This window comes from Phallusia mammillata, chromosome 3, assembly GCF_965637545.1.
Source record: "Phallusia mammillata chromosome 3, kaPhaMamm4.hap1.1, whole genome shotgun sequence".
In the NCBI taxonomy this organism is placed as follows: domain Eukaryota; kingdom Metazoa; phylum Chordata; class Ascidiacea; order Phlebobranchia; family Ascidiidae; genus Phallusia; species Phallusia mammillata.
The window spans coordinates 26,153,753-26,173,843 of NC_137254.1; the positions used below are offsets into that span (position 1 = coordinate 26,153,753).

At 35.5% G+C, this 20,091-nt stretch overlaps 1 protein-coding gene across 11 annotated transcripts in view; it reads left to right on the forward strand.

Moving 5' to 3' along the window:
• The window catches only part of LOC145218933 (CLIP-associating protein 1-B-like), a 31,281-nt gene that overhangs the window by 6,678 nt on the left and 4,512 nt on the right, over positions 1–20,091 (forward strand). For 4 of the 11 annotated variants that reach the window (XM_080086344.1, XM_080086347.1, XM_080086345.1 and 1 more), the window contains 26 exons: positions 424–575; positions 1,141–1,286; positions 2,205–2,340; positions 3,774–3,904; positions 4,950–5,027; positions 5,433–5,521; positions 5,900–5,954; positions 6,061–6,122; positions 6,538–6,663; positions 8,393–8,497; positions 9,041–9,568; positions 10,043–10,066; positions 10,872–10,991; positions 11,904–12,104; positions 13,354–13,446; positions 14,344–14,438; positions 15,038–15,150; positions 15,529–15,666; positions 15,811–15,874; positions 16,209–16,220; positions 16,953–17,116; positions 17,224–17,302; positions 17,894–18,037; positions 18,446–18,586; positions 19,085–19,200; positions 19,821–19,941. In XM_080086344.1, coding sequence (XP_079942470.1) covers positions 424–575; positions 1,141–1,286; positions 2,205–2,340; positions 3,774–3,904; positions 4,950–5,027; positions 5,433–5,521; positions 5,900–5,954; positions 6,061–6,122; positions 6,538–6,663; positions 8,393–8,497; positions 9,041–9,568; positions 10,043–10,066; positions 10,872–10,991; positions 11,904–12,104; positions 13,354–13,446; positions 14,344–14,438; positions 15,038–15,150; positions 15,529–15,666; positions 15,811–15,874; positions 16,209–16,220; positions 16,953–17,116; positions 17,224–17,302; positions 17,894–18,037; positions 18,446–18,586; positions 19,085–19,200; positions 19,821–19,941 — 3,233 coding nt within the window. The remainder of the gene's footprint in view (positions 1–423; positions 576–1,140; positions 1,287–2,204; positions 2,341–3,773; positions 3,905–4,949; positions 5,028–5,432; positions 5,522–5,899; positions 5,955–6,060; positions 6,123–6,537; positions 6,664–8,392; positions 8,498–9,040; positions 9,569–10,042; positions 10,067–10,871; positions 10,992–11,903; positions 12,105–13,353; positions 13,447–14,343; positions 14,439–15,037; positions 15,151–15,528; positions 15,667–15,810; positions 15,875–16,208; positions 16,221–16,952; positions 17,117–17,223; positions 17,303–17,893; positions 18,038–18,445; positions 18,587–19,084; positions 19,201–19,820; positions 19,942–20,091) is intronic. The other 7 variants (XM_080086353.1, XM_080086354.1, XM_080086346.1 and 4 more) reach the window with 6 other exon arrangements.

Genomic DNA, 20,091 nt, shown 5'->3' on the forward strand with positions numbered 1-20,091 from the left:
ATTACCCAACAGTTCGTTGTGTACAGTTTACACTGCAGCTAAAGTTAATTTTTAAACTATCAATTTCATTAAGTTTTTTTTTAAAGCAATGATTTGACTGCACTCAATTTCTTGAAAAAATGATACTTTTGCAATTGGTGTCACTTCAAAACCTGACAGTCATGTCCTTATCTAATGTGTATTGTTTGTTTAAATTAGGGGTCGGCAACCTTTTTCCAAAAATTTTATCGTGGACCGGCCTTCAAAAACAAAATATTTAGCAATTAAAATGCATAAATTAGTTTATCATCACTGGGATACATTGGCAAAATGTGTTAAAGCATTTAACCTGAAAAATTATACAGCCATGTAACGAATTTAAATAATACTTATGAAGTTAGCATTCAATGTGTTAATGTTTTTGTATACAACTATTTAATCCAGGAGCTATTGATGAGGATTCGTTCTCCCGAGACTTTGAAAACAACCTGCCGACAGTTCGAATCTTCAGTGCAAGGGACCTCAGTGAACAAATATCGAAAATTCGTGCTACTTTATCCAATGAGCAGAAGGACTGGGAGGAAAGGACAAAAGCTGTAAGTAAAAAAAAATACTAAAAAGTTAAAACATTTTTCTCTAATATCTTGCATGTAGGGTTAGCTTTAAAATTATACCGAACAGCTAGAGCAGTAATTCATATACTAGTGCACCGCAAGAGACTTCCAAGTGGTGCAAAGTATTCTTTGTTTTCTGGTGTTTTAAGACCTGATGATAAAATACAGACATGCACAAACTCATTTTTCAAAGCTCATTTTTTCTTTATGTGTAATAAAAAACAATTTGAATCATCTAAATGAAGTTGCAAATTAACTTTCTTTTGACAACTTTTGTGCAGTTGGCTTGCAAAGTGTGCAGCAAAAGAAAATTGAATTTGTTAATGTGCCACATACTTGAAAAGTTTGAACCGCGGAGCTAGAGTATCCCATTTTAGTACTGTAACACTTTTTAAAACTAAAGATCTCTTAGCAGTACTGAAGTCATGTTGTAAAGTCATTGCAAATGAATAATCGTAAATAAAATAACTTGACATACATAAGGGTTAGAAACATATTTGCTAACATGAAACTACAATTACCATTGCTTATATGTCCAATTGTTAAGCTCAAAACACTGAGAGCTGTGATAGTCGCTGGAGGGGTGGAGTATGATGCATTCTACCAACATCTTCGTGAGTTGGAGCCTGCTCTTCAGATCAATGCTAAAGATCTTCGCTCACAAGTGGTCAAAGAAACCTGTGTCACTATTGGGTAAGTCACTTGAAGTTAGTATAGATGTAGTAAATATGTATTCGATTTAGGTGCTCTTTTAATGCTTGTATCTAATGCAGTGACTCCAAAACTTTATGTATCAATGGCCACTATCATAAATTTGCTAGGTTTATATACCAGGATGTGAAAGGTACCTAGTGCTAATGTAAAAGCATAAAGCCAATAAATGATAAGTTGCAGATGGTGCACACTGTTTCAACACATATGGTCTCATTAATGCTGCTGGTGACAAGCGCTAGGCCCACACTGTCTGCAGCTTCCCTAATGCCATTTTTACAATCCAGCTGTACATTTGTTGAATGTTAAATTGTTGTCTAATGATTTTTGTGGTTTAGAGGGTTATTAAGTTTAGTAAAAACCTGTAGAGTTATACATTGTGTTTATGGTCCCTTCAATCCTTTAGAGCAGTGGTTCTTAACCTTTTTTCCTTGCTGCACCCCTTTCAAATCACCAACCAATTTTCGCACCCCCTTTCAAATCACTAACCAATTTTCGCTCCCCCTTCTGTAATTGCCTAAATAGAATAGACCTAACCAACCTTAATGATTCAGCATCCCCGCACCCCCTAGGAACAGTTCTCGCACCCCTTGGGGGTGCGTGCACCCCAGGTTAAGAACCCTTTAGAGTTTAGATGCTCCCCTTGGGTGTTCATGTTCTGAAGGGTCAAAATTACTTCTGTAACCTTATGTTGGGTTTTAGTATCTTTGTCTTACCTAAATTTTGCCTAATGTTGGCCAGAACTTGTTTTACAACCGTAACTCACAATAAAGCATTAAAAGAAAGCAATCGCACAACACTTGTATCCATATCTGGAGTAACTAAATCGTTTAACAGTTTGACTTTTTAACAATGTTAAATGTTATATATATCGCTCATAAAAGTTTTGTTGTGTTACAGGTTTCTTTCCACTCGTTTACAAAACCAGTTTGAGCACTGTGCTTGTGTCTTATTGCCCACTCTGTTTACCCTCATTGCCAACTCAGCAAAGATTATGTCCAGTTCCAGCATCATGTCATTGAGAACTATCTTTCAGGTAAGTTGTATACTAGTACCGTTGGTTGCATATCAGTGGTATGCAAGTACATTGATTTCAGTTTATTGCACAATATCTTTAATGACAAAAAACAGTGGATATAAATTAATAACTGGGATCACCACTAAAGCATTTTTGCAGACCAGCGATCACTGCACACTCATATATAAATCATAGTACTTAATGTATTCTATTTGAATAAGATACTGACGATACTGTAATAGCGAAATATATATATCTTTAAAACCAAAGGGTGAACGTCTAAGTGATTTGTCGGAACTTACATCTACTTAATGTATTTCAGTTAATTGCATAAAACGTTTTTGATATTGATTTGCGAATAACCAGTACCATTTCTGTACATGTATATGGCCATATGTTTTGCTGAACCCTAGTGTTGTAACAAAGCTAGTGTCGGAATTTTTCAAGGCCTTCATGCCTACCAATAGAAACTCGATGTGTAATATATATCAGTGCTTGACCAAATTGTTCATGTACCCAAAATAGTTAACAAAGGTATTAATGTATGTGATGGGGTCAGTCACTTTAAACAACACATTTGTCATAAATCCAAAATGTTCTATATTGTTACTAAACTTTTTTGATATGTTTTAGCTGTTTAGTTTTGAGCTATAATCTTTGCGTTCCCAAATGAGGCATGGAATTCGGTTTTTCAAGTTTTAAACTATCCCTTCTATCAGTCGAATCACATTAAAAACCTGTTAAAACAGCGAATTAACAAAATCAGTCTAGTATCACAGCCAAAATTAGAAAAATGATTAATTGGCAGAACAAAAAGATGTAAACTGTTTTACATAGCTAACAAAAGTACAACAAAGACTATCTGCTTTAATGGTGCGTTTGCTGCATCTACTATGTACAGTCATGTTTTCTGACATCATATTTAAAATTGCTAATGTTCGGTGTATTATGATGTCATTTATCATGAGTTTTAATTTATCAACACCATTGTCCCTGAGTTAGTGTCAGTGTCATAGAAAGTTTTTACTATACATGATTGTATCTCCAGGAGATGTTTTAGGTTTTTATTTTCACAAGTATACATTTTAAGCCATCCACAACATTTGCATTCATTTTAAAGAAGTATGTTGATTGTATGTTTTTTTTGTAATATGTATCTTGAGTTTATTCCGACCTATTATTTTGGTCAATAAAGATGTTTCAATTATTTCATGATGTCGATAAATGTCTAAAGTGGTATACTTTTTGCCTCATTTAACCAAAATGCCCCTTAAAAGTGAATATTTCTGAACAGTTTTACTATGTATCCAATATAGTGGTCATAATTTCAGAACACACTTCTGTAAAACCATAATATAAAATGTTGAATTTTTCAAGAGTAATGCTGGTTGGTATTAGCTACTTTGTCCTTCCAAAATTTTTCTTTCAACAAATTATTCCTTCTGTTTCAGCACACACACAGTCCCAAGATTGTCCCAATTGTCATCACCTACTGTACGTCAAAAACCAATACAATTCGTCGTCAAACCTTCGCTTTTCTTGGTGTGATCTTCCAGAATTGGGCAACCCAGCTGCTTGAAAGGTAATTTGTCTATTTACAGAGAAATTATTTCTGCTTCCTCTATTGCAAATCGCGTTTTAATGCATTTTATCTTCCTCTCATTGTAATGCAATTTGGGTGCTTAATTTCCTAGCCACTAAAACACAATTTATTGGTTTTTACCCTTCTGTAGCATGGCTTGATTGTTGTTGTTTTATTACCAAACAGGGCAACTTTAATTGCAGGTTTAGGCAGAATTTTTTTTTGTGTGAATGTATTTTGGTCTGTATGGTCTGTTGAAAGAGATTTAGTAAGTGTGTATTAGTTAGTTCATGTTATGCAATAGTGTTTAGCTTGTACTTATTTTGAACCATTGCACATGGTTTGTGGTAATCCTTACTGCTAAATGAGCATAAATAAAACAATGTTCATGTAGGATTGGCAGATTTAGCCTTAAAATTTGCCCGAGGCTCTAGTGCTTTTGAAAAAATGTAATCAAATCTTACATGTGGTTGTCTTGGTGATTTGCGGATCGATATGAGTTTAAAAAATGTGTTATATTGTTGAGTTTTTTTTTCATAAAATAGTAATGTATTATGTAAACAAGTTATGTGGGTATGGTATGATGTATTACTTTGTTCTGTGCAATCAGCCCCTATTGTTATCAGAAGCTTGCGGCCGTTGTGGCATTTTTCACATTTCGTCTCTTTGACGAACATTATAAACCAACGCCTTTAACTCAGTTGAGCAAACACTTGGGTCATAATGGCTATTGTGTTCAAAACAAGTGGTAACAAAGGCCAGTGGGGTATCAGTTCAATATTGTGTTGAGGTTTAAATGCCGATACTTCAATCGATAGTATGTTTGGGGTTTCAGGACAGAGCAAACCTTAGTACCTGCTTTGATTTCACAATATCAGTTCTTTCCAGTTGATCTGTTAGCCAAGTGCTTAGAGATGAGATAAAATTTGTTGGTTTTATATTATAATTGCTTTGTGTCGGTCAGTTATGGTATACCGCTATAGCAATGCAAGATTTGTCTTGTATCAATTATGGAAGATTTACTGAATAAGCTTTTTCCTGGCAGACATGTTGCGCTGCTAAAAGAAGCCGTTCACAAAGGGATCAATGATGCAGATGCAGAAACAAGGGAAGAGGGACGAAAGTAAGTTTTATGTGTATTTACCATGTATTGTAAAAGTTTAAGGTGCATAAAAAGTGTTGAGTCACAGTAAACCTTAATCCAGACCCGTTTGGACCCTAAAAATGTCTGATTTAGGTGAAGATCCGGATTAACCGATGTCTACTGGTTAAAGCCTTACCACATTACAAATCATTTGTACATCAAGTTTTATTTGATTAAGGCAAAGATCCAAATTAACTGAAGTTTACTCTATTTAGGTTCATTAACGTGACTTTGTACTAACTGCCTATGAAGTTGTTTTGTTACGAAAGGTTTTAATATGTAGAACAAAAAGAGTGAGGATTATAAATTCTCGAAAAGTGTCAATACCTTTTGTGCTAGCGCCAAAAACAAATTACAAAAAAAGTATGACTTGCTTTTGACTAGGGCCTGGTGTGGGCTACACCAACACTTCCCTGTGGAAGCAGAGCAAGTGTTTGCTGGTTTAAATCCTGCTCAACAGAAGCTTATAAAAGGTGAGGTGTTGCTTAGTTACTTAGAATATGGCCAAAGTATTGTTTTTAAGCAATGGTCAAGGAAACATATTAAACAATTTTTTTTATGTGTGTAGCGATTGGTCTTAATATCAGTTCTGTTTATATAGTGATTTTTTAGTACTTTAGCATTTTTATAAAACACTTAGCACAGTGGTTCCCAACCAGCGGGGAATTGTGTAATGTGTAGGGGGGGATTTGTGTCATAATATTAATCTCTTACTGGTTGTCTGTGCTATTTCTCATATAATGTAGGGGTGGGAGATTAGATTCGAATATCGACTAAAAGGGTGCAGGACAAAAAAGGTGGGAAACCAATGACTTAGCATCTGAAAAATTAGATGTTTCTTTCTTTTTTAGGTAATATTGGAGTGTCATCTTCCTTGGATAGTCTGCCAAAATCTGACAATGTCAGGTAAATAAATTCCTAACACGTACTGAATAGCTTCTAACTTGTGTCTTACCTGATGTAGCACCATTACTGTGTCAGTTTTTTATGGAGTTTTTATTTTATTTAACAGGAAGCCCAGAACCACCATTACCACCACAACTGGTGCAGCTAGAAGGATTCCACCAGCCAGAGGTAAATTTTACTTTTATTTGTGATCAACACAATGCTATTGTCTTCATCATAATGGCTATTATGTTTTCAATCAACAAAATTGTGATCAACTAGACTCCATTTACTGACACTAATGAGATGTTAGTAACTAGCTGGTTGTGATAATGACTGCTGCCATTTGCTTTAGCATGTACAATTGATGTAAAAAATAAGCCTTTTAGATGATTTTGACTTTCTGTCTTCAAAAAAATGTGTTTTAAAGGTAGGGTTATGAGTTTACCTGCATTAAAAACGTTTATATAGGTCTTGCTCTTGTTGAGCAGCAGTGATTGATAAAATATTGTATGTTCAAAACACTTGTTATGTTTTATTAATTTTGCTCATCTCCCAAGGAATTAAAAATGCATTTTTACAACATTTTTTATTGTTGTTGCAGCCCCTCCCAGTGCAGGACTGCGTGGTGCTGGGTCCAATGCACGCTTTATGAGGTCACGCTCGGACATTGACCCTGCTGCTGCTCAGAGGTCAAAGATGAAAGCCAACATTCGAACTTCAACATTAGGTGAGTGCTATGCTTTGATATGTTGTTGAGCAGTTGTCCTTTTCTTCCAGTTTGGGAAGCATTACCGGCTAATGAACACTCATTACTGGGGTGTTTTTTAATAGATATGTCCCACCAGTATGTACGTTGGCCATCACTGTGGTCCTTAGGTATATTATTATATTTTCATCAGTTTACCAATGCACATATGGATATCTACTTGTTGAAATATTATATATCTGGTGCATGTAATGATGTAATACGGTAAACCTTGGTTAATTCATACATGATTGGGCAAAAAAATTGTCTGAATTGGGTGAAGATCTGAATTAACCAAGGTTTACTACATATTTTTATGAGACCAAATTTTGGCTAATTTGGAATCATACACACTGATTTGCTGTTGTGCAATATATTAGTCTCATAAATAAACCAAAATATAGTTCAAAAATCACTGCATATCTTACCTTTACTGCTGCTTTGGATGTAAGTATCCCATGGCTCAGAAACTAGAATAAACGATTTGTCTTATAAACCACGACCGGTCCGAAGTACCCTTCCAATCTTACAGAGGACTAAATCATTACCACGGAAACCAGCCAGTGATCCTGGCGGTTATTTGTCAGATAATGATGCGGGTACGAATGTCTGTTGTGTCTAAACTGTCGTGGATTGTTGTAAGAATAATCAAGAAGTAAAAGTTACACCAGTGCTTCTTATCCCTTTGTTTTAATTTTACGTTCCCACACAATTTGGCATTATAAATTCTTTTATACATTTATAAAGCAGTCTATGCTGTAAAAAGCCTAATGTTGTATGATATAATACCCTTGTTCAAGTTTGTAATGTCTTAATAACTTAAATTTGTGATGTCTTATACTTTGTCAAAGGTTAGCTGGGTAAACTGTTGGTAAAGCTTTAACTTTTAATGCTGTGATGGTAAAAATGGGTTAAGAAGCACTCTTGTAATAACCCTTTTACACTTATTTCCAATGACTAATAGAGAAACCCAAATGGTTTAAATTAGTTCTTTAAAATTCAAATACTCACCAACAAATGTTAAATGAAAATAACTTCTAGTCTAATAACAGCGACTTGGTATTAAAACATTGAACAGTAGATAGTGGTTATAAACTAAAGCAAATAATATAGATAAAGTTAAATAACAAGAGCAATGCATTTTGTATTTGGAATTTTTAAACCACATATGCACACAAAAAAGTATTTAATGGCTAATTTTTTTATTTATTGATCTTTTTGAACATGACCTGGTGCAGGAACTGGTATGGCACTGAGATACAGACGTAGATTGATTGGTAGGACATTGCTTCTGTACAAGCATGAAAAACTTCATGTCGTGATCATAGATATGTTAAATTTCATTTAGCTATGTTGTCAAGCGGTTTGTTTCATAAGATTTGTAAGCTTTTCAAGGCTAATCTTTAAAACAATGCTCTTTAGAAACGGTTCAATCCTTCCCCTTGTAAACAGTAAATGCTTACAAATATTATCAAACACTCGGATATCACCATTTTATCATTTGTTTATGGACCCTGTTAGTATGTGATTACATCACCTAATTATCCTTAGTAAATTGTGCCCAAATGTTTGTCTTGTATTACATATATGTTGTACTCGGCCAACTAGTTACTGAACTTGTGTTTAAAATGTTTTGGTATTCATGCTTGTGAAAAAAGTTGTACATTTGACATGTACTATTATTTACCATATTCAAATGCTTGTTTTATAGGTCGAGCTGGTAGAGCTAATGGTCGAATGTCCACAACAAATTATTCATCCAACAACTCCGCACAAGATAGAGGACGAAAAACAGAGAGGCCTGCAGTCTCACAACGTAAGACAAAATTAGTGTAAAAAATGTTTTAAACTATGATTGTTGTGTTAAAACAAGAGGACAATATCTTTCCTTATATTCAGAAAAAGTTGTGCCTGTCATAAATGACAAGTTGTTTAGAAAGAAACTTGTAGCAAGCTTTAAACAGATTAACTGTTTTTACCCATGTGGACTTGAAGCTCAATGTGTACACCAACTTTTCTAAAAACCTTAAGTGGCCCATAGCTTTGCTGTCCATTTCACAAATCTTTCAAACGAAGCATCCTTTGTCTATTTATCTTCTTTTTTCTGGTGTTTCCTTTTTTTTCTGGCTAAACAATGTATAATTTGACGTAATTACTATAGTATGCCAGGCCTATTTAAGGCATTAGATCAGCTATCCTAGCTATTCTTCTACGGCTTGACTTAATTATGTTTCACCCATTCTTTATGGTAATTGACTAATTGTGTTAAATTGACTAAATACTGTATGCTTTATCAATCTTCTAAAAATGTTAACTTTAATAGTCTCTTGACTCTTTAAATTTTCTCTTCACTTTAAAGGCAAATCTTTGTCAGCAAATCCTTCTCCTGTGCGGACTCTTCCTCCGCAGCCAAACTACTCTTCGCTTCCAAGAAGAGGCAAAAAATCTGCTCCTGGAAAATCCCATCTTGCTCTTCCTCCCGTCTCCAACAAACGCAGTCAAAAATCTGTCTCAAAAGAAGTCCTAGCAAAACAGACACCCATTGACCCAAATTGGCTTGACAACAAACTGAAGACACTGCTAGTCACCAACACTGCACCAAGTGTGTGCTCTGACTATAACTCTCTTTTCCCTGATACAAACCCAAATTCTGTTAATATTTCTCCACCCTATGAAGTCCCACCAATGGATGAAGCTTCAATCTATTATCCCGATTTTGGTTTTGGTGAAAACTTGCTGACTAATGATGACACATATTTTTCTGATGCTTCTACTTCTTGGGCAAAACCAGGAAACTTTTCATCACATTCACTGCCCAGAGCAAAGAGAAAACTTGCATTTGATGATGTAAAGTTGGCTGCTGTAGTGAGACCTCGGCCAACCCAGAGTATGATTTTTTCTTTCTTTTTTACTCTTTTCTTGTATAAAACATATTATTTTAATAAGCAGACTCTGTGTAAGGTGTTATTGCCTTTTAACCTAGTAAACTATAAAATGATTTCATGCATGATACACATGATACACATGATACAGACTTGGAAAAGGAGCTTAATTTAGAACCAAATTACTTACCAATTACAATTGCTACAGCAAAAATTTTGGCATTTTTATTTTTCCTCACAACACACTTTTCTCATCGCCATACCTTAACTTTCCTCCATTTCATTTTTTTTCAAAAAGAAAGATGGAATCATTATTGGTTTATTTCTTATTTGACAACACCAGTTCTGAAATCATACATTGTATGGGCCAAAACAGATACGCTTGCACTCTTTCGAAATTCATCTATTATGCATTCATATTTGACATGTATCTGCCCATTGTTTTTAATCATCACCATCTTATTTTGCAATCATATCAGGATCACTGTCTGCCACACGATTTGGTAAGTTGGCTTGGTGTGAGCTCTGTCTGTACTCTGTCACTGTCAGCATGATTTATGCACATATAGACACAAACTTTGCATGTTTTGTTTGTCCTAAAAGTTTTGCTGTATTTTATTGTTGACTCCTCCGGGCATTTTCACTGTAAGATGTCTTTTGCAGAATAATTGTGTGTGACCAACTTTAAGATTTAGCTTTGTGTTGTGAATTGCAAGACATTACTGTATTAAAAGGTTGTAGTAGTTTCCATACATAAAACAACAAAATTAAATTCTGTTTGTAGTTTTTGAAATACTTTTTGATCTATTACCTTATGTAAACCAATTTCTGGTCTTAAAAAGCTTTTTGTTCAGTTTACCTTTCTTTAACTTTCTATTACTTCTGTCAAGGCTAACACCTTCATCATCAACATTTCTAACAACTGTCCACTAATAAATTGCACTAATAAACTTCCATATGTTTGGAATAGTGTGAATGAAATCACTGGCTGTCACAAATGCAGACTTATTGCTTTAATATCTAACATAACTGTTCCAGCATTGTAGAAGATTTTCCACATACCCAGTGCCTATAACTTTCAGACCCAAACTGACATGTTACACATGTGTACTGTTCTTCATGTAAAAACCTCTGATTAATTCTTTAGTTTATGGGGTAATTAAAGTTCAGCTGTATGTCCCAGGGCCAGGAGTATTGATAACAAAAAGGTTGAGAACCACTGCACTAGTAGATGTGCACAAATGCCTACTATCTTTAGTTTGCTTGTTGTACATAAATTATTAACAACAATTTTACTACTTTCTGCAGCTGGGAGTAGATCCAATTCTCCAGGTGCTCAGAAAAAGCTTTACGGACTTGTGACCCCGACCAGAAACAAAACTCGCCTTGCTTCTCACGGATCAAACCGGGACTCCAGTCCAAACAGAGGTAAGAAAAAAAATTTTGGTGACAAAGGTGTTTTCAGATTGTTCATAAAAAATTTTGAGTTGAAAATTGAGATTCTAACATATAAAGTGTGTTTCAAATGTAAGGTTTTTGTGTTGAACTAATTACTTATCTTTGTAACTGAAAACAGGATATATTTCTAGTAGTTTTTTCAAAGCATTTATATACCATATTGTGTTTTCTTACCAAGTTTGATTTGTTAAAAACATGTGTCATCAGTGTTTGAGCAGTTTATATCCCAAAAGTTATGAAGGTAACAAATATAACAAACATTTCTGAAATCAAGTCAGTTAGGTTTGGTGTGTAAATTATGTCAAAAAATGGCAGAAGAGGAATGGTTTAATTGTTTCTAAATGTTGATAACAAAGTTACAATATTTTTCACGGTCAGGGCAAGACAAATGTAATCAAACTGTCAGGTGAAGGGCCAAATTGATTTCTTGCAATTGATACTCAACCCTAGCATCGATTTGTGTGTGGCTATTTGTCAAGCTTTATTTGTGCCTCAGTCTGGCTGCATACATGTGCAACAGAAGCATGAATCAATACATGTATATTAAATAGAAAGTTGAAAAACAGAAACATTTACTCATGTGCATGGGTGAAGTAAATTTTAACATGATAGCATTTAACTTGTTTTTTGGAGGTAAAGAAAAACTTTCCTAATTTATACAAAAAAATAAAACAACATGAAATGCATAGTTGATGTTGCTTAAGTGCATGTTAATTGTAGCATATCATCAAGGACTTGGTATCTGCTTTTCTAGCCTTGAAAGATAATAGTAATTACTCATGTTAGTTTACACCATCAGATGAGTGCCTGTCAGTGTTTTTTGCCATTTCTATTTCCCCTTTTCTCGCAATTTCACAAGCTTTTTGCCTGTCCCATCTTCAGATAATGACTCAGTGTTTAGTGGGGCAATGGCACAATCCACCCGAACCCCACCCTCCTCACCCACACCAACACGACGTTCGCGTATCCCTGTGTCCAACTCACGCACCGGCTCACGGGCTGGGTCAAGAGTGGGGTCCAGGGTGGGGTCACCCACTGGTAGCCGTGGGGGCTCACGCAGCACAAGTCCGCATCGCTACCGAGGTAAGAAAAAACTTGGCTTCGGACCTCTCTTGTTCAATGTCAATCACTGGAATGAAAAAAAAACGGTGTTTGCATGGGTGCATGAAAGTCTATCATCGGTGTTCAGTTATATAATTTTATTGTGTTGTTTGTGTTTTTTCAAAGCATCATTCAAGACTAATTGTGGTAACGCTGGTGTTGGTGATTGCCTTTAATCTGTGTATTTGTTCCTGGACTCCTGCATGCGTGCCTAATATTGTTTGTCAGTAATTGCTCTCAGCGACATGTTTTCTGTTTTTGGCAATCTAATAGGCAATGGAACACTATACACGGACTTGAAAAGTAGTTTAATCATAAACATTACTGCCAAGGTAGTGGTGTATATAGAATACATGTACTGATGATGACAACAGAGATTGTCGAAACGTCTACACGATGTATTCTATATACATCACTACCTTGGCAGTAATGTTTATGATTAAACTAATAGGCAATGAATCCGCAAATTTGATCTAGGGCTACAGATTTTTAAAGAATGTCTTTTAAATTAAGATGATCTGCCTAACCAAGACAAGATAGAACATTGTGAAACAGTTTGTACGCCGTCGCCCAGGCGACGTATGTCACTGCCCTCTGCTCCAGCGACACCTCATAAACGTAGACACCATTCCTCTTCTACATATCCAAACTGCGACACGCCAAGGCGCAGTCGGCGATACTCTTCATGCAGTAGCGCTGAACCGCACAATATGCACAATGACAACTTTTTAAATGAGATATGCTTGCGTTTGCAATGTCACATGCAAGCAACTTCGGTGGACAATTACAGAGATAGTTTGAGAAGAGGTACCGATATCATCGCTGTGTGGCTTCACTTAGTGGATCAGTAGCCATGCTTAAGTAGAACAACACTGGCAGTTGCTTACATCACATTGTAACCTTAAAATAACCTTAACCTCACTTGCTTTGTTAAGGAAAGGCTCCAGAAGTTTTTGGTAGCAAGATTCAACGTGCATCATAACTAAAAATTAGTGCCAGTAGCAGAAAATAGACTGTAAGTACAGTATAGTACTCTTTGAAACTTACAAAAGGTAGTCTTAAATGCTGGTGTTACAAAAGCACAGCAGCTCCTTAAAGGCAACTTGCATGATCTACTTGGATTGTGGAAATGCCTTGTAACTGCAAAAGTTATTTAAACAACTTTTGCAAAGTAATGTTGCATGTGCAAAGCCTGAAACCCGATCCACAGAAGTGTGCTGTTTTTCTGTAGCTCCGCCTTCACGTATTCCACGCAGTGAGCCCTTGTCACGCGCAAGGAGTCGTGTGACATCTTCACAAGTTAGCAGTCGCGATTCCAGTCCAGGTTTGTTTTGGGCTGCTTGTGTAATGCCGGTGACCTTGCTTGGGTGGCGTCTTGGTCTGCTTTCGCTCCAACTAACACCAATGCTTATCTACTATGCATTGCTGTCTTCGCAATCTTTCTTTGCAATATCAACTTGTACACATTCACAGTGTTGTAACAGCATCTGGATTTGTTGTTAATATCTAAATCATGTCTTGGTCAAAATTATTATGTTTCATGGCCAAAATGTAAATAGCGGAGGGTGCCTTTAGCTGGATATTTTGGCACATGAATGGCTAAACTTATGCAATGAAGTATGTTATAATTGATCTTTCATGCAATTAGGTCATTAGTTGTTATCTTTCTGTTTGTTCTTGACCACTAATAGCATTGAAATATAATGCTATGAAAGTACACTAAAACAGAAATATGTGTTACTCTAATTTAAAGCATGGATTTGGGTTAATGTTTATTAATGCATTTCTTCTTGAGTTTGTACAGTCCCTTGCAGACAGTGTCTTTTAAATGCATTTTTTCTTGTCAATTTTCTGAAAGGCATTTTGACAATAACTTTCTAATTTCATGCATGGTCGTGGAAATCATTTGTCTTTTTAACATCAATTCATGCTTATCTGTTGTCATGCCATCCAAGACTTTATGAAACATGCTGAATGTTGTTGTACAAATAACATCACATGACATACTGCATGATATGCTAATTAGGCTATTTGTTTAGCTTAATGACACTTATGTTTTGAATAAGATTACTTCGTTGCTACATTGACAATTGCAACTCATTTTCAAACTAAAACAAATGTTAGTAAGAATCTACTTTCCAATATGGCAGACTGCAAGAAGTTGCAATAAACAAAAAAACTGGGTTCATATTAAATGTTTATTTATTCATTCTCTATGCAGGTCGTACTACATCAACTGTGTCGAATCATGGAGTGCCACCTATGCGGGTTTTGCCCAAAGGCCGAGAGGGAGAACAAGCACTCACTGATGCTCTGGTAAGTTTCAGTCAAAGTCTGTTTGTGGTTTTACCAAGGATTTTTGCACAATGAGTCAAACTTTATATGTTTATGTGAGGACTTGGCGTTCTGTCAGTCTTCTTTTAATTATTGAAAACACCTGGAAAATTCAAAACAAGGGATTTTTAAAGATACTAAAATTCATTTGTTTTTGCGGTTTTTTTTTACTGGCCTGGCTACAGAAACCATTAATTTTTGGTTTTATATGTGGAAGAAAATTGTTTCTTAGAAAAAGCCAGCATTTGTAGCTAATAAAGAATTGGTAAACCTTTCCTTATTAATAAAATCTCCTTAAAAGTAAAAGGAAAAGGACTGCTACAATTCAGGGTCATTAATTCATGACTGCATCAAATTTCAAAGTAAAAACACTAATTCCGTCTCTGTATGAATATTGTTTTACAAAAAAAAAATGCATTTCACTTTTACGGGCATCATCTGTGTCTAAAAAAACATTTTTTTTCAAACGATTTGTTTTGTAAAACATTATTAAACAAAAATTTGAATATTTGTTGCTTCCCTTGCCACCAAAACGTTAACATTTAAACTGAGTCAACAACTTTTGGACTTGTGTAATTCAGTTGAGGAAACAGAGCAAGAAAACAACTGTGGATGGTTATGCCATGTCAGATAATGATGATGACATGTCTGATACATCAAGTGTTTGTTCCGATCGATCAAGTTCCTATTCCAGGTATTTTTAGAGTTTGTAATGCAAACCCCAATTGTTATGCCCAGTTTTGAGTCTGATCTTGTTCTTTGTTTCTAAACACCTCCCTAAAACATTATTTTTATGTCATGTAACTTCATTTTCATATTTTATTGGTTATGAACGCCACAAATTACGGATCTGCAAAGGTACATAACTAATAAACAACCTGAAATCAAAGCTCTTCTATGGGTTTGAATGTTATTATTTTTTGTCACTGTGTTGTTATAAACTAAAGTGTAAAAAATACACAGACCATCATTTGTTTGTGGACCAACCTACCATTCGCACTTTAACCTTACCTGGACATATTTCTTTGCCAGGTCTCTATTTCACTTGTTGTACATTGTCATATCATTACAGGAATGGACTAAAACGGAGTCAGCCCCATACAGAAGACATAGTGGAAATACTACAGCTCTGTCAGAGTGGCTTGTGGACTGAAAGGAAAGAAGGCTTAAAGAGTTTACACTCACTTGTTTGCAAGCAAAAAGACTTCAGGTAAATTAAATCTGCTTTACATGAATCACAGTAGGTCAGGCCAATTAAGGGTGTAATACCGAATCAGTTGGTTGCCAAGCATCTTCATATGACAAGGTTTCATATAAATAGTGCTTCTCGTTGATAATATGTTTATGTTTTCAGTCGAATGCATCTGAAGAAAATTCTGGAAATCTTCAACAGAATGTTTGCCGATCCCAATGGAAAGGTATATCACGATTGCTTTGCATTCGATAAAATATTTGTTTGTAGCTTTAACAAACCAATAAGTTATCTTCGCTTTTTAAACATGTACAAGCAATGGGCAGCACAAATTTAGTTGGAAATTAAAGAGTCCAATTCAATATATATTTCGTCCAACATTAACTGTTATGAATGACAAGAGACAAACATATATCATTTGGCTTTTTACTATATACTACAAGAGCAAAGCAACAATGTACATAAACATTGTTGTAAATTCTAACATTAAACTACTATTGTTATCTCTGTTCTGTTGGTGCCAACCTACTAATATTTGTTTTTTATTGCGACCTTTTCAGGGGACTAAAAGGGTAAATAACATGTTTGCTGTGTGTTGTTTTTGTCAATATCAGAATGCATAGCATTAGAATGCCTCCTCATTTGCAGACATTTCATGTTTAACATGTGATCTACTTTATCATGTAATATGTCAGAAAAGGCCATTGTTAGACTGAATGCAATGATACTGATATTGATAATATTTTAATTTATATTGATCTTATTTTGCAAGACCTTTTAATTTCAATTACAATACACATATTAATGTAATAAAATAACTAAAATGAAATTTTAACTATTATATGATCAAAAACTTGTTTTAAACAGCAATCAACCAACTTTATGACAACTTTATAACAAATATTTTTTAATTTTATATCCTTAAAATTTGGAGTATTTAAAGATTAAACCTAATTTGCATTACCTGCATTGCAATGTATTTGATTGTAAAAGCTACATAACATCGGCCGAACTAAGTTTATGTGTATCTGTGTGTTGATGCATGGACTTTAAGCATTGTCGCCCAAACCCAAAGTATAAACATTGTAGAATTCCATAACAAGTAGTAAACCAAAACGTGTCTTCATATTTTTCAACTATATGTTACAGATAGCCTCCTTTTTTGTCATGGATAGAAGTTTTTACCACTTTGTGTCTTTAAAATATGCATGTGACCAGTAAATACAAAACCTGTATTGTAAAATGCATTGCACATAGGTTTATCTAATGTTACCAAATACAAATATCTCAATTTTGCATTTAAGGTCTTCAGTATGTTTTTGGAAATGCTACCTGACTTTGTCACTAACTACAAGGACAGCATACATGACTGGTTATATGTTTTGCTCACACAACTGCTCAAGAAGATGGGAGCTGACCTTCTAGGCTCTGTCCAGTCCAAGGTTATCAAAGCACTCCAAGTCACAAGGTGTGTTTTTCATTTTCAACCACAGTGCTAAGTTACAGTATACATACGTTATGTAGCTCATTGAAGTATGTATGTTGGGTGCTTGACCTAGTGTTATTGATTTACAGGGAGAGCTTTCCTACGAGTTTGCAGTTCAACATTTTGTCGCGGTACATCGTCGATCAAACACAGAAACCTAGCCTTAAGGTAACTGATTTATGTGTTTTAGTTTAACATGCTTTGTACTAGTCAAACTGCCAAAATGAAACATGTACAGTAACACTCTGAATTAGGTAAAAATACTTACTATTATTTTTCCTTCCACCTAGTTATCTGAGTGTTCAATTACGTTTGGTTTCTTAAAATTTGTCCAGCAGTTCAACAAGGTTTTCTAAATAGGCCAAAAAATTTGATCAACCAATGTAAAATTAGGACACAAATGTGGCAAGTTCAAAGACACGCCCAAATCAAGGCTGTTCCCCTTAAACTTTAAAAGCCTGATCCAATTACAGTTCTATCTGGTAATACCCTATAGTCGCTTTGGGCTCCACACGCTTTAGTAAAGACTTCAGTAAGTCCAAATTTCTAATCAAGGTTTACCGTTTAAAATGTACCAATACAGAAATTGACCTGATCCACGGATGTTCAACAAATGATTCCAGTTGCGTTTATAAACATATATTATGTCTACGGATATCAATTTCACCCTAAAAATATCTAAGTATAGCCATATACACTGTGTACTGTTTTACAATTCACAACAGTCCCTGTAACTTTTTATATGGATCCTTTTTGCAGATCAAGGTAGCACTGTTACATTACATGCTCGAACTGACATCTATGATGGAGATGAAGGAAATAACCAACACTAGTGACACACGACTTGCTGTTTCCAGGATTATAACTTGGACCACTGAACCAAAAAGTCACGATGTTAGAAGAGTAAGTTAGTTTGTTGTTGAGTAAAATTGCTTTTAGTTGCTTAAGAACGTGGGACATTTTTTCCTGCTTTAGAGCGCTTATATCATAGGAGACTTTGGATATGTAGAAATCACTAGTTTATATCTATTGCGTCCAAATGTATAAATATTGGTAAATATTTCTTGCCGTTAGCTTGTGTACGCGTTTTAGTGCAGAAATCTAAAAAAGGGCGAGCTAATATAGTAAACTCGTTTGGACCAAAAAATTGTCCAGACTAGGCGAAGAAGCAGATTAACTGATGTTGATTAGTTCAAGCCTTACCACATTTCAAACCATTTACACCGAACACATGTACTTTTAAAGTGTTTTTTTCAGAAATGCCTACAAAATCGTGAATACCCACTAAAATGTTTTTGTGAACATTGGTAGGTTGCCGAATCGCTTGTGGTTGCTCTCTTCGATTTGAACGCTTCCGTCTTCACAATGATGATCCGTGTTCTGCCGAAAACCTTCCAAGACGGCGCGATGAAGGTCTTACATCAGCATATGAAACTCAATGGAAATGATAACGTAAGTCTTACTGTGTTGTAATATGTTTTACGTGACATTGTTGATATATTGCTTTTGACCTAAAATCGGATCGTTTTTCCTTGAGGTACATTTTTAAAAACGTAATAAATAACTGGCTGGTTTAAGACTAGCACTGCTTTACCTCACTTACATATAGTTTGCGGGATGCTTTTAAATATTAGTTTACATACTACAAAATGTGAAACCTTTATATCTGTCTTTTTGTTAACTTACACATTTAGTTTACACACTACTGAATGGAAAACCTTCATGGGAATTTTGTCCCTTTGTAAACCTCATATTTTGTCCCCATACGAAGGTTCGGTAGTTTCGTTCCTGTTGTACAGTAGCACGTTCTTTTGGTTGCTGTTAATATGAACTTCCATCTACACGGCTTTGTGTTGAAAATCTACTACAGTTAAAAAGCAGTTGTTTGGCTGGTATTGCGTTCAACCTTTTTCGCCTTTACTAAAACCACCATTATTGATTCCCCCACAGAGCACTCACGGTGACGGATCAGCTGGTCACGTGATAGGGAGGGCCGCGGTATCACCGACCCGGAAAGTGGTTTCACCTCGAGGAAGCGTAGGCACCATTGATCTCATGTCACCCAGGTGGGTTCGAATGGACCATAGCGAGTAAAACGAGTATAACATGATTTGTGTGAAGCAATTTACTTTTATGCATCTGTAAAGCCTAAAACTTCGGCCTTGTTAGCGTTTTTCGATGCAAATTTGAGTCGACCGCTTAGCCATTTCTCAAGCTCAATTCTCATATTTACCCAAAGATTAAGGAGCCAAGATACTTTCATGCATCTGTAATTCCCACATTAGCCAAGCTGACGTTTTCTCTGGAAATTTAAGTTGACGACTTTGGCACTTGTCCTGCTCATTTCTAACCTTTAGCCAAAGATTAGGGAGCCAATGTCGTTGCCAGACTACTTGCCTTTTTAGTGTGTTTGTGGTTAACCAGCAAATTTTAAACACCGCAAATGGGGCACCTGTCTCCGCTAATATCCTTGGGTAGGCAAGATACAACATATCTACCATTTCCTACATGGTTAAATTGAAACTGTTCTTACTGCTAAGTTTGTTTGTTCAAACGGATACCATGTCCTGATTAAGATACCACGTTTGAAGTTAAACACGCAAGGATACACATAAACCTGTTTTGAACGGACTATCTTTTTGTGTGAATTCTCGGGCCTAAAAAGTGACATACCTCTGCCTTACAGGGCTAGCATCGACTCGGAGAACATGAACAAAGATGAGATTGCTGAAAACTTTCGTGATATCACAGCCAGCATACAAAAACTGAGGCTGGACAGCAGCGCTGACCTGAGTGATATGATGAAGGTGGATAAAATTTTCCAATGAATCTAGCTATTATAACCACTATTATAATTTGCCCAGCCATGTGCATGGGAATTGTGCTTGATATGATACCGGATTTAGTTATTTCGGATCTTCGGCTAATTCGGACAAATTGTTTGGTCCAGTTGGGTC